The sequence below is a fragment of the Pristis pectinata genome, chromosome 8, assembly GCF_009764475.1.
Source record: "Pristis pectinata isolate sPriPec2 chromosome 8, sPriPec2.1.pri, whole genome shotgun sequence".
Lineage (NCBI taxonomy): Eukaryota > Metazoa > Chordata > Chondrichthyes > Rhinopristiformes > Pristidae > Pristis > Pristis pectinata.
Window position 1 is genome coordinate 88,745,187 of NC_067412.1, and position 27,613 is coordinate 88,772,799.

Genomic DNA, 27,613 nt, shown 5'->3' on the forward strand with positions numbered 1-27,613 from the left:
ATGTGACTAACAAAGATATCTTAAAAAAAAGAGATTTTTCACTAGCCGAGCTTCTGCAGAAATGCACTTGCGTATTGCCAAACACAAAATTTGTGACAGTTCAGGGTAAATAATGTTGTCTTAAATATTTATTTTTCTGTCTTGTCTTACAAAATCTCCATTTATAAACTTAAAAGTGATAGCTTGTTGTTTGTTTTAATCAACTATAATTTTAACCAAAAAGTAAATCAACACACTGTTGGATGTGTGATCTCAATTCCTCTCAGCTGTACATCTGGTACATTGCAACCACTCTGTGTGTTTACGTCCAAAACAGAAAGCAGAATTTTTGTTTTGATTGAGCATAATTTTTGTTTAGTTTATTTGCTGGAAAATTATGTCACCACTAAATGAAACTGGAAGATTGGAGAAAATGAAGATTGGAAACAGCAACAACATTACTTGAAAAGTGGAGGTGTTATCATGGTCAGCTTGTCCAGCTATCTGAATAAAATGGCTTCAGGCTAGCAGACAAAATAAATGTGTGGGTCCAACAGGACTGACCACCAAGATCCAAGCACTTTCTGGAGGCCAAGGAAGGAGCAGGTCTGGATAAAGTCAGAGTACAAGGGGGGCCCTGGGTGAATCAATATTCTCACTAATTACTCTGATGAAGTGAAAGTGTTGATCCCAACTTCTGGACAAAAACCCAAGAAGCTGCATCAGGATGCACAAGGTCTAATAAACTGCCATTGAAGTCAAAGTCAAGTTTATTGTCATATGCACAATTACATGTAATCACAGGTACAATGAAATACATAATTGCAGCAGCATCACAGGCACATGGCATCATATAAGCAGCATTCACAAGAAAAACATAATTAAATACAAACTATAAATAATTTTTACAAGAAGAACACAATTAGAACAAAAAAAAGTCCATTTTAATACAAAGTGGTCAAGTTGCCAGTTGGTTCAAGAACTGAATGGTTGAAGGGAAGTAGCTGTTTGTGAACCTGGTGGTGTGGGACTTCAGGCTTCTGTACCTCCTGCCTGATGGTAGCTGCAAGAAGATGGCATGTCCTGGATAGTTGGGATTTTTGGTGATGGATGTTGCCTTCTTGAGGCAGTGCCTCCTGTAGATACTACCAGTGGTGGGGAGGGATGTGCCCTTAATGTATTGGGCAGAGTCTACTCTCTGCAGCTTCTTACATTTCTGTGCATTCGAATTGCTGTACCAGACCATGATGCAACCAGTCAGGATACTTTCAAAAGTACATCTGTAGAAGTTTGTTAGAGTGTTCGGTGACAAGCTGAACCTCCTTAACCTCCAAAGAAAGTAAAGACGCTTGCGCGCTTTCCTTATGATTGCATCGATGTGCTGGGCCTAGGACAGGTCATCCGATACATTAATGCTCAGGAATTTAAAACTGCTGACTCCCTCCACCGCTGATCGCCCAATGTAGACTGGCGCATGTTCACCCTCCTTCCCCTTCCTGAAGTCAACAATCAGCTCTTTAGTTTTGCTGGTGTTGAGCGAGAGGTTGTTTTCGTGGCATTACTCAACCAGGTAACCTATTTTGCTTCTGTAAGCCAATGTCAGGTACATGTCCAAACTTTGCTGAAGCTAAAAAACAGCAAGTTTCTGCACTGATCAGCGGTAGATGTTTTCCATGTGGCGATGTTTTGCCTTTTTTTCTCCAAACTTTCCTGCATCCTCACCATAAAATTCAGCGTCAGAAGTTTGCAAAGGAACATCTAAGCAAGCCTGATGCACTTTGGAAACAAGTCCTGTGGACTGATGAAGTTAAAATAGAACTTTTTGGCCGCAATGAGCAAAGGTATATTTGGAGAAAAAAGGGTGCAGAATCTCATGAAAAGAACACCTCTCCAACTGTTAAGCACGGGGGTGGATCGATCACGCTTTGGGCTTGTGTTGCAGCCAGTGGCACGGGGAACATTTCACTGATAGAGGGAAGAATTAATTCAATTAAATACCAGCAAATTCTGGAAGCAAACATCACACCGTCTGTAAAAAAGCTGAAGGCGAAAAGAGGATGGCTTCTACAACAGGATAATGATCCTAAACACACCTCAAAATCCACAATGGACTACCTCAAGAGGTACAAGCTGAAGGTTTTGCCATGGCCCTCATAGTCCCCCGACCTAAACATCATCGAATATCAGTGGATAGACTTCAAAAGAGCAGTGCATGCAAGACGGCCCAGGAATCTCACGGAACTAGAAGCCTTTTGCAAGGAAGAATGGGCGAAAATCCCCCAAACAAGAATTGAAAGACTCTTAGCTGGCTACAGAAAGCATTTACAAGCTGTGATACTTGCCAAAGGGGGTGTTGCTAAGTACTGACCATGCAGGGTGCCCAAACTTTTGCTTCGGGCCCTTTTCCTTTTTTGTTATTTTGAAACTGTAAAAGATGGAAATAAAAAAGTAATCTTGCTTAAAATATTAAAGAAATGTGTCATCTTTAACTTTGTGCCGTTTGGAAATCAGGTCATTTTTTACTTGCTTAGCTATTCACAGTAACAGAAATTTTGACCAGGGGTGCCCAAACTTTTGCATGCCACTGTATATGGGAAACAGGATGAAAGAAACACAGTCTCTCCAAACTAATGACAAGTTGATTCCTTCCCTTTTTACTTTTGTGCTGTTGACCAATTAACCAAATGGGTGTAGATTGCGATTGTTCAATGTACTTTACACACCCAAGCACTGGGAGAATGATCAGATATCAGCCCAATGCTTCATTGGGCTTTAGTCTGTACCTCAGAGCTTTTAATCACTTAGGGACTGTGAGCTTCATTCAACATCTCATAAATTAGTTGTTTATTTGCTGTGAATCATTTTGGTGGATTCACAAGGGAAACTAACATTACTTAAAGCAAAAGAATATCTGATCATTCTTTCTTGAGGATTTCTACTCTAAAATTTTTGCTACAAACAATCTAACATGACAATAAGGGGTTAGAATACATCACAAAATTATCTCCAACCATGTTCCTTCATCTGGAGTTGAACAACTTTATTGCATTTCTCACCAGCATCTTAAAATGGACAATAATTTTTAAAATACAATCCTGGTTGAACAGTCTTTTAACATAAAGCTTGCTAAAGATAGTATTGTCAATCATTAAGATAGCTGGAATTAGTCCCAAGAAAATATTATGACTTGAGTTCCTGTTTCAATCTGTTGCAGCCCTCAACATGTGCTGCCAAAGTGAGAGAGATGGTTTCCTGCAAAGTAGCTCAAGCATTGCTTAATGACAATCTGAAAAAATAAATTGTATTCTTCCAAAACAAATTATGGTCAATCAACAAAGTGATCTCATTCCTAAAATGACATTCTTTGTAAATGTTAGATGGGGATTTTGTCGTCAGTCACTAAAATTTTTTTGTGAGCCCCCACACTTCAATTTGTGATGGCTGAAACAAATTTGGGAGAGAGTGCCACGCATTTTTCAAGACTGTTTTCTTTCTTGATTAAGCCCACATGCAAAGAAAAATAAGTTGATTCAAATTTGGAAAATTTAGACAGTTCCCGATTGCAAAATATTACTCCCAAAATCTTGAGGTACAATGCCTTAAGTGAAGAAAAGTAACCTGAGCATTTCATGTAGATTATCTTTGGGCTCTGCTACATTATCTTCTGAAATAGACCTTGTATCTTGGCCAGGGCGAAGTGTGCAGCCTCCTCACCCATAGCTCAATTTGGATGTGAATGTACAAAGCATGGTTAGTAAGTTTGTGGAGGATACTGAAGTAGGTGGTTATCCTAACAGGTGGTTAGAAGTTATCAAAAATTATAGAGGGATCTTGATCAGCTAAGTCAGTTGGTTGAAGATTGGCAAATGGCTTTCAATTCAGATAAGTGTGAAGTCAAACCAGGGTAGAACTTATACAGCAAATGATTGGGCCCTGGGGAGTGTTGTAGAACAGAGGGACCTAGGAATAGAAGTACTCAGTTTGCTGAAAGCAGTGTAACAGGTGGATATGTACCGTAGAGGTGTACAAAATCATGAGGGGTATAGATAGGGTGAACACACATAGTCTTTTTCCCAGGGAAGGGAAACAAAAACTAGAGGGCATATGTTTAAGGTGAAAGATTTAAAAGGGACCCGAGGGGCAAATTCTTCACACAGAGGATGGTGCTCATATAGAATGAGCTCCCACAAAAGGTCGTTGAGACAGGTACAATATTTAAAAGGCATTTGGATAAGTACATGGATAGGAGGGGTTTGGGGGGATATGGACCAAACATGGGCAAATGGAACTAGCTTGATGGGCATCATGGTCAGCCTGAATGACTTAGGCTGAAGGGCCTGTTTCCATGCTGTATTACTCTACGGCCCTAACTCCTTCCAGGGTTGCCTCTGTGTGTGCTTTCATTCTTCACATACACAAAATGTTGATTGTCATGTAAGAAACAGAAGCAGGACAGGGCCAGTTAGCACTTTGTCATTCAGTAAGAGTGTAGCTGACCGTTTACCTCAGCACCACTATCCAGCACTAAACCCATATCACTGATTCCCTTAAAATCCAAAGAAAATCTATCAACCTCCGTACCTACTGTACTCAGTGATTGGAGCTCACCGCCCCAGAGCATGGAGAATTCCATAGGTACAGTGGATGTCAGGGCCCTGGGCAGCGTTGTAGAACAGAGAAACCTAGGGGTACGAGTACATAGTTCCTTGAAAGTGGTGACACAGGGAGAGAAGGTGCTGATAATGGTTTACGGTATGCTTGCCTTCATCGGCTGGGGCACTGAGTACAAGAGTTGGGATGTCATGATACCACTTACAAGATGTTTGTGAGACTGCGCTTGGAGTATTGTGTGCATTTCTGGGCACCACACTACAGGAAGCATATGACTAAGCTAGAGAGGATGCAGAAAATATTCACAATAATGTTACCTGGACTGGAGGGTTTGATTTATAAGAAGAGACTGTATAGTCTGAGACTGTTTCCCCTGGAGCAAAAGAGGTTGAGGGGTAAACCTGATACAGGCTTATAAAATCATGAGGGGCATAGATAAGGTGGATGGTCACAGCTATTTTCTCAGGGTAGGGGAGTCTAAAGCTAGAAAGCATCGGTTTAAGGCAAGAGGGGAAAGATTTAAAGGGGACCTGAAGGGTCAGATTTTCACACAGAGAGTGGTGGGTATATGGAACGAGCTGCCAGACACAGGTACAATTACAATGTTTAAGAGGCATTTGGACAAATACACAGATAGGAAAGGTTTAGAGGGATCTCGCCAAATGCAGTCAAATTGGACAAGGTCAGCATGGATGAGTTGGGCCGAAGGGCCTGCTTCCATGCTGTATAATTCTGACTGCCCTGGGTGAAAAAATGCCTTCCCATTTTTTCTTAAAGATAGGATGAACCAATCTGGTAAACCTTTGTGGCACTCCCTCAAACTCAAATATTTCCCTCTTTGGATAGGAAAGACAAATCTGTATTCAATATTCCATATAATATAATTGAAGGAGGGCATCTTTATTATTCAATGCAATAAAAGCCAACATACTCTTTATCTTCTTAATGGCTTGCTGTATGGTCAAAACAAAAGAGCTGGTCATTGACTTCAGGAAAGGGGGCCGTGCAATGCACCTGTTTACATCAACGGTGCTGAGGTCGAGAGGGTTGAGAGCTTCAAGTTCCTGGGAGTGAACATCACCAACAGCCTGTCCTGGTCAAATCACATAGATGCCACAGCCAAAAAAGCTCACCAGCGACTCTACTTCCTCAGGAGGCTAAAGAAATTTCGTTTGTCCCCTTTGACACTCACCAACTTTTATCGATGCACCATAGAAAGCAATCTATCTGGATGCATCATGGCTCGGTACGGCAACTGCTCTGCCCAGGACCGCAAGAAACTGCAGAGAGTTGTGGACACAGCCCAGCATGTCACGGACACCAGCCTCCCCTCCTTGGACTCTGTCTTTACCTCTCACTGCCTTGGTGAAGCAGCCAGCATAATCAAAGACCCCACCCGCCCAAGTCATTCTCTCTTCTCTCCTCTTCCATCAGGTAGAAGATACAGGAGCCTGAGGGCACGTACCACCAGACTTAAGGACAGCTTCTACCCCACTGTGATAAGACTATTGAACAGTTCCCTTATGCAATGAGATGGACTCTGACCTCACGATCTACCTTGTTGTGACCTTGCACCTTATTGCACAGCACTTTCCCTGTAGCTGTGACACTTTACTCTGTACTGTTATTGTTTTTACCTGTACTACCTTAATGCACTCTGTACTAACCCAATGTAACTGCACTGGGTAATGAATTGACCTGTACAATTGGTATGCAAGACAAGTTTTTCACTGTATTCGGTACAAGCGACCAATAATAAAACCAGGTCCCAATAATTTCAGTGATTTGTGTACAAGGTGTCACTAGACAACCAACATTTCAATCTCTTCCACCATGTACCCGTCTCATTATCGCCCCAAAGCCTCTCTGCATCCTCCTCGACTGTTGGTATACGAAAGAAGCCGACATTTCTTCTTTGAATTGTTTTGTTTAATTTAAGAAGAATTGGAAGAGGGAAGAAAAATGATTGAGTGTTTAGATTAGTGACTGGAAAACCCCAAGCTGACTCAAATCAGCAAGCCAACCTTTGTGTTCACTGCCTTTCAAGCAAGGATTATGCTTCTCGACAACATCAGTGAGTAACACACCCATTATACCATCCAGGTTCTCTCACACACATCCTTCTTTCCAATCACCTCCCACCTCCACCTCCCCCTCCCACCAGCCCCCATTACCAGTTTGTTTACTCTTCCCACCTACTCCATCTACCCATCGCCATACACTCCTCCTACTGGTCCCCTCTCCCCACTGTTCCCATCCCTCCCTCCCTTATTTGGTTCCATGCTCCACCTTTCTTTCCATTCAAATTTCATCATCTGCAGCCCTTTGTTGCCTCCACTCATCACCTCCCAGTCTCTGTCGCTATCTCCACCCCTTCCTGCCCCACCTGACTCCATTGGACAATCAAGCCCTCCTCACCTGGATCTTCCCTCCACTCAGTCAAGATGAAGGGTCTTGACACAAAACATCAACTGTCCCTCCACAGATTCTGCCTGTCCCACTGCATTCCTCCAGCAGCTCATTTTTTTGTTCCAGATTCCAGCATCTGCAGTCTCTTGTGAATCCATTATACCACTGGACTGAAACAGCTGCTGTCAATTTGCAGGATTTGTCATTGCAAAGACCTTATACCTTAACCCTTTTTTCTCTTCATTTCACCAATTTTACTAACCCTTCGTGGAGGCATACAATAATCTTGACTCCTGTTACTTTCCTCACATTTTTTACTCAACTTAGAGTTATCCCTTTCCTATGTCTAATTTGCCATGGTAATATGATTTTTCTCTGACTCCCCTTTGTTTAAATCTGCAAGTTCACCATCCCAATTAATGTTCTTCCTCAAAGCACTTAGAACCATAGAACAGTACAGCACAATACAGGCTCTTCGGCCCACCATGTTGTGCCGAACTTTAAACCACGCCTAAGACTATCTAACCCCTTCCTCCCACATATCCCTCTGTCTTAAATTCCTCCATATGCTTATCTAACAATCTCTTGAACTTGACCAAAGTACCTGCCTCCACCACCACCCCAGGCAGCGCATTCCATGCACCAACCACTCTCTGGGTAAAAAAACCTCCCTCTGATTTCTCCCTTGAACTTCCCACCCATTACTTTAAAGCCATGCCCTCTTGTATTGAGCATTGGTGCCCTGGGAAAGAGGTGCTGGCTGTCTACTCTATCTACTCCTCTTAATATTTTGTATACCTCTATCATGTCTCCCTCATCCTCCTTCTCTCCAAAGAGTAAAGCCCTAGCTCCCTTAGTCTCTCCTCATAATCCATTCTCTCCAAACCAGGCAGCATCCTGGTAAATCTCCTCTGCACCCTTTCCAACGCTTCCACATCCTTCCTATAATGAGGTGACCAGAACTGGACACAGTACTCTAAGTGTAGTCTCACCAGAGTTTTGTAGAGCTGCATCATTACCTCGCGGCTCTTAAACTCAATCCCGCGATTTATGAAAGCTAATATCCCATAAGCTTTCTTAACTACCCTATCCACCTGTAAGGCAACTTTCAGGGATCTGTGGATAAGAACCCTCAGATCCCTCTGCTCCTCCACACTCCCCAGAATCCTGCCATTAACCTTGTACTTCGCCTTGGAGTTTGTCCTTCCAAAGTGTACCACCTCACACTTCTCCGAATTGAACTCCATCTGCCACTTGTCAGCCCAGCTCTGCATCCTATCAATATCCCTCTGCAATCTTCGACAGTCTTCCACACTATCCACAACACCACCGACCTTTGAGTCATCTGCAAACTTGCTAACCCACCCTTCTACCCCCTCATCCAAGTCGTTAATAAACACTACGAAAAAGTAGAGGTACCCAGAACCGATACTGTGGGACCACTGCTAGTCACAGCCCCTCCAATCTGAATGCACTCCCTCCACCACAACCCTCTGCTTTCTACAGGCAAGCCAATTCTGAACCCACAGGGCCAAGCCTCCCTGAATCCCATGCCCTCTGACCTTCTGAAGAAGCTAAACATTTGGAACCTTGTCAAACGCCTTACTAAAATCCATGTAGACCACATCTACTGCACTACCATCGTCAATCTGCCTGGTCACCTCCTCAAAGAACCCTATATCAGGGCTTGTGAACATGATCTTCCCTTCACAGAGCCATGCTAACTGTCCCTAATCAGTCCATGATTCTCTAAATGTTCATAGATCCTATCTCTAAGAATCCTTTCACAACAGCTTGCTCAGCACAGACGTAAGAACTCACTGGTCTTTAATTCCCTGGACTTATCCCTATTACCTTTTTAGAATAAGGGGACAACATTTGCCACCCTCCAATCCCCGGTACCAATTCCCGTCGACACTGAGGACTCAAAGATCTTAGCCAACAGTTCAGCAATCTCCTTCCCTCGCCTCGCAGGGCAGCCTGGGGAATATTCCGTCAGGCCCCGGGGACTTATCTGTCCTAATATTTTCTATCAGCTCCAATACATACTCTCTCTTGATATCTACATGCTCCAGAACATTAACCTTACCAACACTGTCCTCAGCGTCATCTAGGCCCCTCTCCTTGGTGAATACTGAAGAGAAGTATTCATTGAGAACTTCATCCACTTCCACAGCTTCCAGGCACGTCTTCCCACCTTTGTCTCTAATCGGTCCTACCTTTACTCTCGTCATCCTTTTGCTCTTCACATGTGAAAAAAGCCTTGGATTCTCCTTAAACCCTACTCACCAAGGCCTTTTTCATGTCCCCATCTTGCTCTCCTCAGCCCCTTCTTAAGTTCCTTCCTTGCTACCCTATATTCCTCATGAGCCCTATCTGATCCTTGCTTCCTGCACTTTATGTATGCTGCCTTCTTCCTCCTAACTCCTTCTTGTCACCCATGGTTCTATCACGCCTGCCATTCTTTCACTGCCTCACCGGACAAATTTATCCCTAACATCCTGCAAGAGAGCCCTGAACAACAACCACATACCCATAGTAAATTTCCCTTCAAAAATGTCATCCCAATTTACTCTCACAAGTTCTAGCCTTGTAGCTTCATAATTTGCCCTTCCTCAATTAAATATCTTCCCGTCCTCTCTGCTCCTATCCTTTTCCCATGACAATGCTAAAGGTTAGGGAGCAGTGGTCACTGTCCCCCAAATGCTCACCCACTGAGTGATCTGTCACCTGACCCCGACTTCTTCTGTGTTGAAATCAAAAGTCAACTGCTCCTATTCTAAGCTTATTTTTACCCCCGCATCAGGATCTCTGATCTATGGAATCCCTCAACTCTATCAGTCCTTTTCAGGATCCAGGTAAAGAAAGTTCTGCCATTTGCCAAATTGTAATCCGTCATAGCGTCATTAAGGGACTTTGATACAACATTGGCATTGTACAGTGGTGGTTGGCAAAAGCTTTGTATGCAGAAGTACCTTGAATGGCAAGTGCTTGCTCCTTGCTGATTGATTGGAAAACTAATGGAGCCTAAAGGTTAATTCACAGAGAGCATTTTATTAGTTCCTTGCTTCTTTCCAAAATACACAGAGTTGGATTTCAGTGCTGGTAATTCTTACACATGGCCACTTGTCATGAATAAGACTACATTGAGAGCAGGTGAATTATGTCTGCAAATGTAGCAGGTAATGTGTACGTCACATGCACATGGCAATGAAAAGAATTCCTAAAACAGGCATGTATTTTGTTTCCAGCTCAATCTGCTACATGCAAGATGCAGATGTGGCTTTTGGAGAGTCGATGATGTGCTTACAGTACTGGCAATCTTAGCATCTGTTATCAAGGTAATTAAATGCTATCAAGGTAATTAAACTCATCAGAGTGTCATAGAGTCATAGAGTAATACAGCAGGCAAACTAACTCTTCGGACCATCTCATCCTTGCCAACCATGGAACTCACCAAGCTAGTCCCATTTGCCCGCATTTGGCCCATATCCTTCTAAACCTCTCCTATCCATGTAATTATTCAAATGTCTTTTCACTGTTGTTATTGTACTTGCCTCAACCGCTTTCTCTAGCCGTTCTTTCCATAGACGCACCGCCCTGTGTGTGAAGAAGTTGCCCCTCAGGTCCCTTTTAAGTCTTTCACCTCTCACCTTAGTGCGAATTGAATATGCAACACAGAGACACAAGAGGGGCTGCAGATGCCAGAAATTTGGAGCAACACACACGAACTGCTGGAGGAACTCAGCAGGGTCAGGCAGAATCGATGGAGGGAAATGGACAGTTAATGTTTCAGGCCAAGATCCTTCATCGGGACTGTGTGTGTTGAATATGCAGCAACCTGGTATAGGCAACTGAAGTTTAAACACTGCCTGTTCCTGTGCTGTACTGTTCTATGTTCAATGTTCTACCCGTTTTAGAATTGACCCTGTAGTTTACAATCCCCCTTCCTATTAAAATGTAACGTTTCAGATTTCTTAGGATTAGGTGACATCTGCCACCTCTCCTTTCTTCTTACAACCTGCCTCTAAATCCCTGAAGTGTACAACTTCTAACTGTTCACCATTCTTCCATATTTGGTATCATCTGCAAATGTGGATACTGTGTGCTATCAACCCAATTCCAAGTAATGAACATGTACTGTATGTTATTTAAGAATGCATAATCTTCTGTCACCAATGTGGCATTTTCAGGATTAGTTTTTCTTCTCTGCACTTGGTCTGTACAGCTTTGCAAATGAGTTCCAAATGAAAATCTACAAGTAGGTTGCTTACTGAGTAATAACCTATAATTAAAGTAAAAGGCTACTAACTAATAGAATAGCAAGCCACAACAGAAGGTAGTTTCATATTAATTTATATAATCTGAAATAAGGTCAATAACTTATTCTTCTTCTGAAGTGGCAAAAGTCTACTCAGTTATTCATAGTTCCATCGTACAACTGTGTTTGATATACTCATGCTAACTTGCTGCAAGCTCCTGTTTAACAAACAAAAACTGCTGGAAGAACTCATCAGGTCAAGCAGCATCTGCGGAGGAAAAGGGGTCGTTGACATTTCAGGTCGAGACCCTGCGTTAGGACTGGGAGTGGAGAGGAAGGATAGCCAGTATAAAGAGGTGGGCGGGAGGGGTGAGACAGGAGCTGGTAGGTGATAGGTGGAACCAGGTGAGCTGGGTGATGATGGACAGATGGAGGCAGGTGGAGGAGGGGAAAGGGAGACAGGAGCTGGTGGGTGACAGAATATGGGTAGGAGGGGAGGGGAGGGGATGGAGACAGATGGAGGCAGAGGCTGGAAGGTGATAAGAAGAACCAGATAAGGGAGGGATGATGGGCAGATGGAACCAGATAGTGGAGGGGATAAGAAAGGTAGGTCAAGGGAGAAGAAACCCAGGTGGACAGATGTGTGGGTGACGGGCAGATGGAGGTGAGGCCGAGCTTCACGTGCACCTCCTCCAACCTTGTCTGTTGCATTCGGTGCTCTCAAAGTGGCCCCCTCGACATCGGCGAGACCAAGTGTAGACTAGGCAACCATTTTGTGGACCATCTGCACTTTGTCCACAAAGGCCATCTTGAGTTTCCAATTGCACGTTGTTTCAACTCCTCCTTCCATTCCCACACCAAACTGTCTGTCCTCGGCTGTCAGGGTGAGGCCAAGTGCAAATTAGAAGAACAGCACCTCATGTTCCACCTTGGTAGCCCACTAACCAAAATATCAGCCCCTATCTCACCTCTCCCACTCACTTGTATATACTGGCCATCTTCCCTCAACCATCTCAGTCCTGATGCATGGTCTCGACTCAAAATGTTGACCACCCTTGTGCCTCCACAGATGCTGCTTGGCTCAGAGTTCATCCAGCAGTTTGTATTTTGCTCCAGATTCCAGCATCTGCAGTCCCTTGTGTCTACTGTTTAAGATTTTTTTTAAATGACGATGCACATTGTCTCTTTCTAATAAGCCAGCCAAATGCCGTTAAAAAGTATTCTGTGGTAATCAGCACATTCTTGGAAAGAAAGAGGCTGTACTTTCCCATTGTGTTTTTCATCCTCAACCATATATTTTACATGCTTTTAGAAAATATCATAGAAAAATAAAGGAACCACAGAAGGATAATTCTAATTGTATCCCTTGGAGTCATTCTGTTATCACCATTCACTGAGCTAACTAATGTAATTGTTCTGTGAACATAAGGATCCATGACTTTGGTGGAAGATTAAGATGAAAATATAGAAATAGATAATTCAAAGCAAGGGTGCACAATAATAAAATTTGATGATTTTAGAATGGGAGCAGGATAGTGGTTTTGGCAAGTGCAAGATGCTTGAATACACAAGAGACTGTGGTTCCTTTGATGTGGATGGAAATGATTGTGGAGTCAGGGACGAATAGTTGGGATGACAGGATGATTAAACATGCCAACTTTGCTTCGTTTCTCATGGGGATTTTACTTCACAAAGAAACTAAATGCATGGACTGCAATCTACATTGGGACAGATTTTCCTGTGGTGGGAAAGGAGTGGATTTGATGGACCAATTGGTCTTTTCTAGATCTGTAAGTAATGCACTACTATAATTTGTGACTTTATGAAGTAAGAATACCGGCTGTCCAAGACCCAAGGATGTGGTAGGTTCACATAAAAGCCAGTAGAGTTCACAAACTATCTGGCAGCCTCCTGGAACTAAACAAAATTCCACTGAGGGTCACCCAGGAGAGAAGGTTGTCAGCACACAGGAGACAGTGCACATTCATATCAGAGACTGAACCAGCATGTTGGGTGTCTGCACAGGGATTGAACCAGCCAAGTTTACATATTGATGGAGGTCAGATCTTCCCATCTGATGTGACGGTAAAGTTGCATCTGTATGGAGGTAATCTCTGTCTCCTCCCTAAGACTGGGCAGGAAAATGTTGGGGATGGTAGTTGCTGGAGCAAAAGTTTACAAGATGAGTGAGTGGGAGAGAAATGGGGAATGATGCTAGCCCAGATGGTTCCTGACACTGAAATCACAGCTGGTTCACCAATGTGACTCAGGTTTGGAAGTATCCGGTTGAAGGTCAAGTGACGCAAAACGCCTAGAAAAGGCCATTTACTACTTTCACTTTTCAAAAAAAGATTTTCAATTGCAGAATGCTGAAAAAAAAACAGGCACATTTCCAAAGCAAAAGAGACATTTTCATAGAAGTGTCAGTCACTTTCTCTGCTCTGTAGATCACAAACTGGTGTCAATCTATTGTCAAGTGTGGTGAAGGAGACACCATGTGGACAGAATATCCAACTGCATCCAATAAAACTAAATCTCTTTCATTTATAAATTGAATTCAGAAAGTTCAGCTGGACTCTAGGTTGACATCTGGATTGAAAGATCCCTCTTTGGCAATAAGTTATTTACTCTACCCAGCCAATTTGAATCAAACACAGTTTGCAAAATTATTCTATCTTTCCATTCAGGTGGAGTTGGCAGAACAAAATGCCTGAATATCACATCTGACACAAACATAAGAGAGATCCTCTTCTCGATGCTGCCATCGGGCAAGGGGGACAGGAGCCTGAAGACCCACACGCCAATCAACAGCTTCTTCCCCACCTGCCATCTTGAACTGATCTGAAAAACCTTAACACTGTCTTGGACCATATATTTTTTTCTCTCTCCCTCTCAATTTTGTACTAGTGTCATTATGTTTATTCTGTTTACTTTTGCACGCACGTATGCATAATTTATGTTCATTTAAGTTTACGTTAACTTATGTTTGTCGTCGTGGTGTAATGTGCTGCTGCTGCAATAGGCTAATTTTCATGGCATTGATACCCTGGGAATGTATTCCCATGACAACAATAAACTTGAACTGGAGATCATGTCATGGGATTGATGCCTGTAAAATCTAACCTTGGGACAATGTGTTTAAAATAGGGCAGGCACGGTAGTGTAGCAGTTAGCGTGGCGCTATTACAGTGCCAGCAACTTGGGTTCAATTCCAGCCGCTGTCTGTAAGGAGTTTGTATGTTCTCCCCATATCTGTGTGGGTTTCCTCTGGGTGCTCCGGTTTCCTCCCACATTCCAAAGACATATGGGTTAGGAAATTGTGGGTATGCTATGTTGCCAGAAGCATGGCAACACTTGCGGGCTGCCCCCAGAACACTCTACGCAAGAGGTGCATTTCACTGTGTGTTTTGATGTACATGTGACTAATAAAGGTATCTTATCTTATCTAAATCTGGCAAACGTAATCAAAATTAATATTATCAGGGACATGGAGTATCATGATATTTTAATTTAGGCACAGAAAAATTGGAAAACTGGAAGCCCAGTCCCCCAGAACAAATTTATCAACTTGGATGGTTAAATCCCACTAATATGTCCTCTGGGCTGGTTCAATCCCTGACCTGAATATTTACGATCTCCCACAAATTGATGGATAAAAGGCACTAGGGAAATGTATACAGCATAATTAATCCTCTGCTTCTCTATGTTTTTATTCACTCTGGAATAAATAACAAGGTTGAGGAGATAAAACGGTTTAAGTATGATATAAGGATAAGATGTTTGTTTGTAGGAACCCACACAACCTGGCTCTAGGATTACAATCCGCAGTGTGCTACAGAGCAGTGCCACTTTGAATTATTAGAGAAAATTAGAAATAGGAAGAGAAGTAGGCCTTGTGGCTCAAGGTTTCTCCAACATTCAATAAGATCATGGCTGATGTGCCCTTGAGGTCAACTCCACTTTCCTGCCTGATTCCCATGACTGTTGACTCCACATAATTCAAAAATATCTGTTTTGCCAATTGAATATTCAATGATTCAGCTTCCGCAGTTGGCTAAGGTAGAAAATTCTAAACTTCCATAACCTTTTCCAAGAAGAAATTCCTCCTCATTGTCTTAATTGGGTGACTCCTTAATCTAAAACTCCCATGCCCACCTTTTCTAGATTCCCCCACCAGGAGGATTACCCTGTTAAGCCCCCTTACAACCTTATTTGTTTTCAATAAGAGTGTCAAGGGCACCCAGTTTCTCCAGGCCTTCCAGACACCTCTAGGATCATAAATCTAGTGAAAGGCTCAAGAACTAGACTGAGGCCCAGACATAAAAGAGACTGGCCTTCACTGGTAATGTCTTTGGAGTTCAGTCTGGGGTGACATCTCTCAGTTTGCAGGTACTTTGGCCTCCATATAGGATAGGGCAACTGAACCTACAAAAGGATTTATTTGGGAAGTACAGACTATCCATGGGCACTAGTGGAGAGGAGCAAGACATGACCAAGGAACCCAAGTCAGACAAGATTGCAAGTAGTTGAGGCCATAGTAAATATTGCTAATTCATGGTCCAGAAAAAAAAAGACATTGTTAACTTTAGTGAACATGTCCTCACACACCACCCCCAAACAGTGGGACAAACCTGACCAAATTTTATTGAAGTTCATTACCTAATTGCACACATAACATTTGATCTCTTGTTTAAGGTGCCGCAAGGTTGTGAACAAACTCTATCTCAACACAAAAGCTAGTTACAGTAAGAAAAAAGATCTGCTATTGACATGACTGGGGTAGCGCATCACCCACTCTCACCACGGTTACTGCTGAATGTAAGTGGAACATAATGGCGGATCCAACTGGCTTTATCAGGAGTCTCAGCAGACACGGTAAAGGCTTGGGAACCAATCAGCTTACATATCAAACGAATAAACATGCTATTTAATAACAATCCATAATTTATGTAAAAAGTCATCCTTGCTCATTGTGCTGAATGTAGATGGTACTTTGCTTCACAAATTCAATATTGCTTAATGAGTTGAACAAACAAATGATCAATCACACTGCTGGGAGTGAACTGTCAAACTTTAAACTGTCCAAGCGAAATAGAGGAGCAAATTCATTGGCAAATTTCTGGTCAGCACAAAAACACTGGAGCAGTAATAGGTGGGTCTTTCAATTACATAGAACATTACAGTACAGGCCCTTCGGCCCACGATGTTGTGCCAACAATTTATCCTGCTCTAAGATCTATCTAACCCTTCCCTCCCACATAGCCCCCATTTCTTTCTCATTCACGTGTCTATCTAAGAATCTCTTAAATGTCCCTTATGTATCTGCCTCCACTACCTCTGCCGGCAGTGCATTCCATGCACCCACCACTCTCTGTGTAAAAAGAACTTGCCTCTGACATCCCCCCTATACCTTCCTCCAATCACCTAAAATTATGTCCCCTCGTGTTAGCCATTGTCGTCCTGGGAAAAAAGTCTCTGACTGTCCACTTGATCTATGCCTCTTATCATCTTGTACACTTCTATCAAGACACCTCTCATTCTCCTTCTCTCCAAAGAGAAAAGCCGTAACCCACTCAACCTATCCTCTATGGATGTGGACCCCAAGATCCCTCTGTTCCTCCACACTGCTAAGGGTCCTGTCATTAACCTTGTATTCTGCCTTCAAATTCAGTCTCCCAAAGTGTATCACTTAACACTTTTCCACACATTACCCTAACTTTGACTGGGATTCAGTTAGTGGTAAAGATAGAGAAGATACAGAATTCCATTGTTGCTTTGAGGAGAAGTTTTATTTTGCTGCTACTTAGCAAGCTCAACAAGAAAGGGGGCAGTTCTGGATTTTTGAGGGAGGTAAAGCTGGGCAGGTAGAACAGGTATCAATGGGAGAGTATCTTATGGTACTAATCATACATTTTGCATTCTTACGGGAAAGGATGAAAATAAGATAGGATTCAAGCTTCTCAGTGAGCTTCAGAACAATTTTACTAGACTGAGAAGCAATTTAGCACAAATGACCTGAAAACAGCTATTTTAAGGTGAATCAATCAGAGCAATGACAGACATTTAAGGAGATTCAAGGGGTTAATAAGTATGAAAAAAAAGGTGGAACTGCCAAATCTAGATTCCCCTGATGACAGGGTGCATCAGGGATGAGTTAAGGCACCAGAAAGGAAGCTTATGTGAGACACTGGGGCTTAATAGAGCAGAAAGTCTAGAAAAGCATAGAAACTGTAGGTGTAACATTTAAAGCAAGCAAAGAAAGGGTATGAACAAATTACTGGTAATTTAAATCAAAGGATGTCCAAGCATGTTTTGAAAGGAAAGAGATGAATGTAAACAGCAATCAAAACTTGTGTGTAGAAAGGTGAAAGACGTTGGTAAAACTTCTCCTGAATACTTTGATGTCTTTACAAAAGAAGGGGTTGACGCTGATGATTCCATCAAGGAGGACAGGTGTAAAACATTGGATAAAATAAACATAGTAAGATACAAAATAATAAGGGAATGAACATCCTTTGATGAAAGAAAACATTCGATGAACAAAACTAAAGAAGTGAAAAACACAGCAACTGATCAGGGTGAACTGAGAAAACGTCAAACCATCCAAGCGACAGGGGCCAAGTGGCCAAAATGGGATACTTATTAACTCTTAAACAAGCATGCATGACCAAGAACATGATAGGATATTGGAGTACGGCCATTAACTGTGTGTCACAGAGCTAGAAAAATGGCAACCTGAAGAACCTCAAATGCAGTAAGAGGTGAGTCCTCTATTGCCTGACTTTGATAGGTATTAAGGTTATAGAAGCTCAGAGCATGGAAACAAGCTCTTTGGCCCACTGAGTCCATGCCAACCATGAAGCACCCATTTCCACTAATCTTACACTAATCTTGTTTTATTCTCACCATATTTCCATTTATTCCTGCCAGATTCTACTACTCCCACTGGAGGAAATTTGTAATGGTCATCTAACCTACCAGCACATCCTTGGGAGGAAACCGGAGCACCCAGAGGAAACTACAAGGTCACTGGGAAAACCTGCAAGCCCCACACACACACACAGCACAGGAGATAGGGACTGTGAGGCAGCAGATCTACCAGCTGCACCATTGTAATGTCCACCAGCACTGGGCTGCCCTTTGAGAGGACAGTGCAAATTTCTTTTACTTCCTTTTGTTATGGTCCATGAAGTGCTGGAACACCTGTATCCCTGGATAATTTATTAAAACATAGAATTCTTCCCTGCAAACATCCATCACGGTAAACTCAATGCATCATTCAAAAGAAATCTGGCCTAAAATGGAAACATACAATGGAAAGAAAATGAGATAGGAGCGATCAGCTTCATTTAAAGTGCAAATGTTTCCTATTATTGTTGTCAAGACCACTCCGATAATACTATTAGATCTTGTATTAAATTCAAAGATCAGGAATTCTGCCAGTCAGTTGAAAGGCATGCTTTTAAAATTCTGTCAGTGATGGATCCCAATTAAATTATGACAGCAATGCAGTTGAAAATGTACATTATGTAACTTATGCACATATGAGTTTTAATAAGGACTCTTTGGAAGAATTTTAAAAGTTTGTAGCTGTCTGTCATCACAGAGCTTTCCTGTAAAACCAAATCTGTACCTCTACCCATGCTCTCACCTCTATCCCCTTTGACTACTTATTCACCTCTTTCTCCTGGCTCTTTGGTTTGGCTTCGCTTCATCCGATGAATCACTTTGACTTGATTTCCATAGTGTAGTGCCTGATCTTCTGTAGGTAAATAATTTAACACATGTGCCTGGTGAAAGAAAAATAAAAACAATATAATCAGTTCAATGTTGAAAATCTGGCATTGCACAATTGTCTACAAACACAACAGCATGATTGCTTCAGCATCCACCATTTCAGTGGTAAACAACCCTGCTCCGCCACACTGTCAGTGTTGCTGCCTCTGAAGACCCCAGTTAGATCCTGACATTGGGCATTGTCTGTGTGGCATTTGCACCTTTTCTCTGTGACTCCATGGGATTCCTCTCGGTGCATCAGTCTCCTCCTGCATCAGAAATTTGTGCTGGCAGGTTAATTGGCTGCTGTAAACTACCTCTTAGTGTGGGCACATGGCAAAAAGAATCAAGGGGGAGTTAATCGACATAAGATATCTTTACTAGCCACATGTACATCGAAACACACAGTGAAATACATCTTTTGCATAGAGTATTCTGGGGGCAGCCTGCAGGTGTCGCCACACTTCCAGCGCCAACATAGCATGCCCACAACTTCCTAACCCGTACGTTTTTTGGAATGTGGGAGGAAACCCATGCAGTCACAGGGAGAACATACAAACTTCTTACAGACAGCTGCCGGAATTGAACCCAGGTCACTGGCATTGTAATAGCGTTACGCTAACTGCTACAATGCTGTGCCTGTCCCCACATGTGCGAGAAAGAATAAAATGCAGGGGTACTAAGAAATAGGGAGAGGGGGAATAGGACAAATGGAAATGCTGAAAAACATGATGATGCTGGAGAAACTCAGCAGGCCAGGCAGCATCCGTGAAGAAAAGCAGCAGTCAGTGTTTTGGGTCAGGACCCTTCTTCAGGACTGAAGAAAGGAAAAAAAAGATAGCTTTTCTCCAATGGATGCTGCCTGACCTGCTGAGTTCCTCCAGCATTATAGTGTTTTTCATCTGGATTCCAACATCTGCAGTCCTTTGATTCTCTAGTGGAAATGCTCTCTGGCACTCAAATGGGCTGAATTGTATCCCATCCAGAGAATAAAAACAAATGATGCTGAACTTGCAAATGATGTTGAATGATGCCTGAATCTGCAGAGAGAGGGACAGAGTGGCCTCACATGGGAAAAGGTAGAGATGCAAGATTCTAAAATGCAGAGAAGGTGAGATGAGAAAGAAAGGAGGAAAAGGTCTAAGTGATGGCAAAAAAGATTAAATGACAAAAAGACAAAAGGGGGATAACGGGAGAATTAAGAAACAAAAGATGGTGGTATTGTGAGCAGCATCATTATATGAAAGTGTTGAACTGAATGTTGAGGCAGGAAGGCTGGATCCTGCCTAAATGAAAAATGGTGAAGTATTAGTTTGTCCTTGATCACTGCACCAAACGTGCAAAATAATAGTGCATGCATGTAGTAAGCTGCTTCTGAAAATGTAATCTATTGAAACCAAAAGACCTGGTTACCTAGTGGAGGATGCTCTAGGAGAGATTCAGGAAGCACCTTAGACCACAAAGCAGGGCACCAACAACTTTATCACATCTTTCAACAGGCCGGCAAATCCTATTGAGACCTCTCCAAAACTTTGTTATTTCTATTCTTGTTTGAGCCATTTGCACAGAGGTAGAGAACAGGCTGACAAAGCAGGGAGTTAATGTGATTTTAGTTGTACGTTTTGAGCCCTCACTTCCAACTTACAATATTAAGTTTCTGAGTTTCATTTCTTGGCAACTACAATAGCCTAAACACTACAGTAGCAGAGAAGTGTTAACTCGGCACAGCTTGCAGGACAAATTAGACACTCAGGCTGGGAAACACACTTGCGTAGCTGCTATTGCCATCTACTTTATCCAACTGACCACCAGCTCTCCATCCAGGCACAAGTGTGAAATCTTGAATCACAAAATACTTCTCCAACAGGATTTTTGTTCGTCACCTCTACCTTGTCAGTCTCCAAGGGAATTTCAAAACAGCCCGGCTTCTGATTCTCAATGTATCAAGCTATTCTATTGTCTTCCTTCACACTCAACCCTGCAGACAACGTGGCCCATCTGTAAACTGTAGGCTACACAAGGGCACTGCTGGGTGCTAAATCCACTTTGCGCCACAGTAGGCGGCTAGGACATGATGGGCTGAGTGGCCTCCTGTATTAATACGATCTATGCAAAGTTTCCAAAATCAATTTAATGCTTTCTCTTCTTACGGCTTCAAAAAAAAGCAGAAGAAACAAAGGAGCAAGTAACCTCTGTATGTGTTTCAAAACAAAAAGAATGCAATCACTAAGCAGCTCCAAAATTACAAGACTAAAAGAAGGACAGTTTCCATGTTAAAGTATGTGGACAACATGAAAACTGACCAAAAAAAGTGAACAGAAAGATTGGAGAAGGAGCAACCCAACAGGTCAAGTAAATTGTGATAAGAACAAAGATATTGAGGGTTAATTTTGCACCCCAAAAATAGATGGATTAGAGCTGGGTGAAGTGCAAATGATTTCTACAATCTCAATCCCTCACATTTCCACGTTGAACAGAAGTAGGACACAGCTAATCCACTCTAGCCTAAAACATGGAGGCCACTAACCAACTCCCAGGAGGTAGGTTGGTGACTAAATGATTAATAAGGTTTTTACTTCATTTATGTGTTTGTGCTGGGCCTCAGGAAGCATGCAGCTGAAGGAACACAAGAACAACATCAGGAGAAAGGTAAATTCCTTCTCTACAGTAGGTGAGGACGTGTGGGGTGGATGTTGGAACTAGACCGTATCTATCACGACTCCTACCTTCAAGGAAGGGGGTAATCAGACTTCCTCCTTATGGATGGGGCGGGGGTGAAATTGGGCCCCTCCATTACCCTGAATGCCCCAACGACAGTTGTGGGCTTCTTACCTAAAGGTCCTCCAAGTGCTAACTGTCTGATAGGGAGACAGCTCAGTGAGTTAGGCTGACTCCTGGTTTTGGATCCAAAAAAAATTTGGATAGAACAAAGAACAAAGAACAGTACAGCACAGGAACAGGCCCTTTCGCCCACGATGTTGTGCCAAACTAATTAAATTAGTAATCAAATCACGCTGCCAATACCTCTAAATCTGAAATAAGAGAAGGATAAATAATCTGGTTGGATTATCTTTGGCAATGAAATTCAGGGAGAATCTCTGCTTAATTTCATGAGGAAAATTGAATAATTGAGGTTGAATCAAAGTATATATAGACCTGGTTTGATGTATTTTGAGTGTTGTTTTTTTTACTTTCTGTCTGCTTGTACCTGTTGTACGAAGTTCTGTTGTAATGACTGCCCAGATTAGTTTTTTATTGCACTACTTCAGATTGCACGACAGTCTGTGCACCATTCTGCTGTTTTGCATTTGTTGTTGTATTTATTATTACCATGTATACTGTTGACTTTATGAGCTTCATGCGAACAAGGAATTTCATTGCACCCTGGTGTATATGACAATAAACTAATCTAATCCAAGATTTCAATATGCAATCTTGTAATTTTACTATTCAATTTTATGATCACATTTTTTTAACTTCTCATATGATCAGCTTCAGTTCTACGTCACATTTCCCACATCACCCAGGCGAAGATAGAAACCAATAGGCACCCCTCACCTTAGTAAACATAGGTTCCAGCATTTATACAGAGTTGGGAGTGACTTGGGGGAACCCAGGAAATCTTGAGGCTTTACAGGGGCTACAAGATAGATTCTCTAAAAGAAATACGATGGATGACACAATTTAGTGCAAGCAACTGGAACTCACCAGCCTGATAGGCTGTCGGTTAAAATTTTAAGCAGCTGAGATTGAGGTCCTTATGTAACAACAAGATCGATCAAAGGATGTGGAACAATAGTTGGTAAATGAAATCAAGGCACAGAACTAATGGAAGAGGCAGCAGCAACATAATGGCTTCTTCCATTCTCTCTGTTCCCTGTAATGAACCAGTGTTCCTTGTTCCAACAACTGTGGCTCCCTTCAGCTCAGTCTCTGATATTTCCCCTTCCCCACCTCACCACTACACTCTCCTAACTTTTCTCCTCTCACACTTGTTCTTTCACTTCTCCAGTCCTGATGAAGAGTCCTTGATCTAAAATGTTAACTGTTCCTCTCTCCACGGAAGCTGACTGATCTATTGAGCACTTCCAACATTTCCTGCTTTTGTTTCCATTAAATTGAAAAAAAAAGTATATTTATATTGATAGGATGATCCAAATAATTAAGACGGGGTAAGCAAATTTTATTTTGGACTCCAAGTTATTGCTTTATCCCTGTTCTCTCTTTTCTGTTCCTGCAGCTGCTGGTGACATGTGGGACAAACTGTGTGGTATCAACTTTGCAGAATGTCTTTTCTGTGCTGAGTGTGGCTGCCCAAACACAGTGAGGCTTAGGTTACTGCCTCAAGCACAAAACAACATTTGTCTACAATGCATACTGTACTGGGTGGGGTTAGATTACAAACTACCTGGATGAAATCAGTTTAAAATCATTGCAAGAACTAGTAATTTACCACACAAGATTTAAAAGAAAATATTGTATTAATCCATCACAGTTTCATAAAAAGGAAGTCCCAGGTTTAGATACATTATTTCACAAACTCATTATGTCCCAAATTGCTTTACAACAGTGGCTATTGTGAAGTTTAGACACTTCTATAATTTAGCTAAATTTTCACCACAATCCCCACAAACAGCAATGACAACCCAGTCTTTTGTGGTTACTGGCCTCAGTTTAATATGTGATCCAAAAAGGGGCACACCTCAGTCAGTACTGTGCTGAAGCATCAACTTGGCTTTCTGGGGTCAAGTCTCTGCAGTGGGCCCTGAACCCATTCACAGGTGAGAATACTATTTAAGCGTGGATTATATGTATCGGAAGCATCGAGAATTCCAAAGGCTGAGAGGAGATTGTTTCAAGTGCAGAAGATCCAGCCACTTATTAGGAGCTTAACATACTTCTGCCTTCAAACGTATATCCAAGTCTAAAATTCTTTATTGTGCAACCTCACCATTGTTTAAATATTGTGTGGCCCTGGAGCAGAGGAATGTGCTGTAGGGGAAGGGGCAGGAATAGCATTTCCTACTGATTACAGTCACTCACCTTGTCTTAAGGGACAGTGTTGCTTTCAGTCTCTGACAGAGGGGTAGAGGGAGTCTTACTTTGACTACAACAAGGGTCTCAAAAGGTATCTTTTGGACAGTCTTAATCTGGTAATTACTGAAAATAGAGCACAAATCATCAAGATCGTAGCAGCCTCAGCAAAGCTGTTGTTGGAAATGCAAACGTTAAGAACATCCGACTTGTGGACACCCTTACATACGAATGAGATCCCATAACATTATTAAATACAAAAGTCCAGTGGAGGTGCATACATTCATTCCTATGAACGGTAGAACTAGTTTTCTCTCTCTCTCCACTTTCAGTAATTGATCTTTCTTATTAGGCTTATGGTGCTTTTGATTCCAATCATTACCATACTGTGGTGGTATTGTTACCATATTGAATGATTTTTGTGTATTTTTCGATTTATGGACAAAACTGACTTATGGACATCTGTTAAAATGGAACCCGTTCATCACCCAAGGGTACCCTGTACTAGTATAAAACAGGATGCACAACTACTCCCTCTCTACCTGTGCTTTAGCTATTCTGCACATCTTTGATCTTGGCAGGAAGTACAATGTAACCATTTACATCCCTCATTCTCAACCCAAAAATTCAAGGTATAAAGAGTTGAAGGATATCAATAATCTCTAAAATACTGGCTTGTGAGAACATACAAAACCCACATCATATGATTTCAACTATTTTTATGGCGCCTGGAAGCATTGACGCATTTCCAACATATCCTGCTTACTCTCTTGGGAATCTACTGTCTACCTTCAGAAAAGATAAGCAGATGTCAAAGGAAAGGCCATACAACAATACATTCAATAAAAACAATCACTTTAAGCACTCAGCAGGTCAGGCAGCGTCTGTTGAAAGAGAGAAAGAGAGTCAATGTTTCAGGTTAAAGACTCTTCATATTTTTCCACAGCTGCTGCTTAACCTGCTGAGCGTTTAAAACACCTTGTTTCAGATTTCCAACATCTGCTGGTTTTTAGTTCAATGAATTCAACAATTTGCTTCTATCCTTTCCACACTGGATTCTGCATCAGTGGTTCCCGTTCTTTTTAAACACAAGTCCAACTTGTACTGAGCTCCGTGTTCAGAAAACTAAGTGCCCCACAACACCTTAAGTCGTGGGCCACTACTTTCAAGGAACTTGGACTGACCCTGGAATTCCTAGGGACAGGAAAGAAAACCTATTACTAAGGAAGATATGGTGCCCACACAAGTAAACGTGGGAAGTGTCAAACCAGGGTAGGACTTATACAGTGAATGTTTGGGCTCTGGGGAGTGTTATGGAAGAGAGGGACTGAGGAGTTCAAGTACTGTACATAGTTCCCTGAAAGCGGAGTCACATGCAGATAGCATCATGAAGAAGGCATTTGAAACGCTGGTCTTCATTCAGCCGGGGTATTGAGTATAGGAGTTGGGACATTAATGTTGCAGTTGTACAAGACATTGGTGAGACCACACTTGGAGTATTGTGTACAGTTTTGGTTGTCCTGTTATAGCAAAGACATCATTAAACTGAAAAGAGTGCAGAAACGATTTATGAGGACGTTGCCAGGACTCGACAGCCTGAGTTATAGGGAGATGATGGCCAGGCGAGGTCTTTATTCATTGGAAAGTATAAGATTGAGGGGTGACTTTATAAAGGTGCATAAAATCATGAAGGGTAAAGATGGGGTGAATGCACATTGTCTTTTTCCCAGGGAACAGCGAACTAAAAGTAGAGGGCATAGGTTTAAGTCGAGAGGTGAAAGTTTTAGAGTCAGAGAGTCATAGAGCACTACAGCACAGAAACAGGCCCTTTGGCCCATCTAGTCCATGCTGGCCTGGTTTTCTGCCTAGTCCCAGCTACCTGCATCTGGATCATAGCCCTCCATACCTCTCTCATCTATGCACCTATCAAAACTTCTCTTAAATGTCACAATTGAACCCGTATCCACCTCTTCCGCTGGCAACTCGTTCTACACTCACACTACCCTCTGAGTGAAGTAGTTCCCCCTCAGATTCCCCTTATATATTTCACCTTTCACCCTAAACCTATGACGTCCAGTTCTAGTTTCACATAACCCGAGGGGAAAAAGCCTGCATGCATTCACCCGATCTATACCCTTCATAATTTTGTATACTTCTATAACATCTCCCCTCATTCTCCTGCACTCCAGGGAGTAAAGTCCTAACCTATTCAACCTTTCCCTATAACTCAAGTCTTCAAGTCCCAGCAACATCCGTGTAAATTTTCTCTGCAACCTTTCAAGCTTATTGATATCATTCCTGTAGGTAGGTGATGAGAACTGCACACAATACTGTAAGTTTGGCTTCACTAATGTCTTATACAACTTCAACATAACATCCCAACTTCTGTACTCAGTGCTCTGATTAATGAAGGCCAAGGTGCCGAAAGCTCTCTTTATGACCTTTTCTGCCTGTGATGCCACTTTCAAGGAATTACGGATCTGTATTCCCAGGTCCCTTTGTTCTACCACACACCTCAGTGCCCTACCATTCACTGCTTAAGTCTTACCCTGGGTTGTCCTCCCAAAGTGCATCACCTCACACTTGTCTGCATTAAATTCCATCTGCCATTTTTCAGACCATTTACCTAGCTGGTCAAAATCACAATGCAAGCTTTGATAATCTTCCTTGCTGACCACTATGCCCCCAACTTTGGTGTCATCCACAAATCTGCTGATCCAGTTTACCACATTATCATCTAAATCTTTAATATAGGTGATAAACAACAATGGGCCCAGCACCGATCCCTGTGGCACACCACTAGTCACAGGCCTCCAGTCAGAGAGAAAACCACCTACTACCACTCTCTGGTTTCTCCCGCCAAGTCAACATTGAATCCAATTGACTACTTCATCCTGAATGCCAAGTGACTTAACCTTGTGGACCAGCCTCCCCTGCGGAACTTTGTCAAAGGCCTTGCTATAGTCCATGTAGACAATGTTCACCACCTTCCCTCGATCAACCTTCCTGGTAACCTCCATAAAAAACTCTATAAGATTGGCTTGACATGACCTGCCACGCACAAAGACATGTTGACTAGCCCTAATCAGGCCATGTCTATCCAAATACTTATATATCCCGTCCCTCAGAATACCTTCCAATAATTTATCCACAACAATGTCAGGCTCACCGGCCTATAATTTCCAGGCTTATTCTTAGACCCTTTCTTAAACAATGGAACAACATTAGCTATCCCCCAGTCCTCCGGCATCTCACCCATGGCTAAGGACGTTCTACATATCTCTGCTAGGGCCCCTGCAATTTCTGCACTAGCCTCCAACAAGGTCCAAGGGGACACCTCGTCGGGCCCTGGGAATTTATCCACCCTAATTTGCCTCAAGACAGCAAGCACCTCCTCTTCCATAATCCAGATACGGTCCATGACCTCATTACTCTTTTTCCTTAGTTCTATACACTCCGTGTCTGTCCCTCGAGTAAATACAGATGTAAAAAGTTCATTTAAGACCTCCCGATCTCTTTCGGCTCCACACATAGATGACCACA

At 42.4% G+C, this 27,613-nt stretch overlaps 1 protein-coding gene across 5 annotated transcripts in view; it reads right to left on the reverse strand.

Moving 5' to 3' along the window:
- Positions 1 to 27,613, reverse strand: part of eda (ectodysplasin A) — a 204,629-nt gene that overhangs the window by 64,925 nt on the left and 112,091 nt on the right. For all 5 annotated transcript variants that reach the window (XM_052021558.1, XM_052021559.1, XM_052021557.1 and 2 more), the window contains exon 2: positions 18,939 to 19,050. In XM_052021558.1, the coding sequence (XP_051877518.1) occupies positions 18,939 to 19,050 (112 nt within the window). The remainder of the gene's footprint in view (positions 1 to 18,938; positions 19,051 to 27,613) is intronic.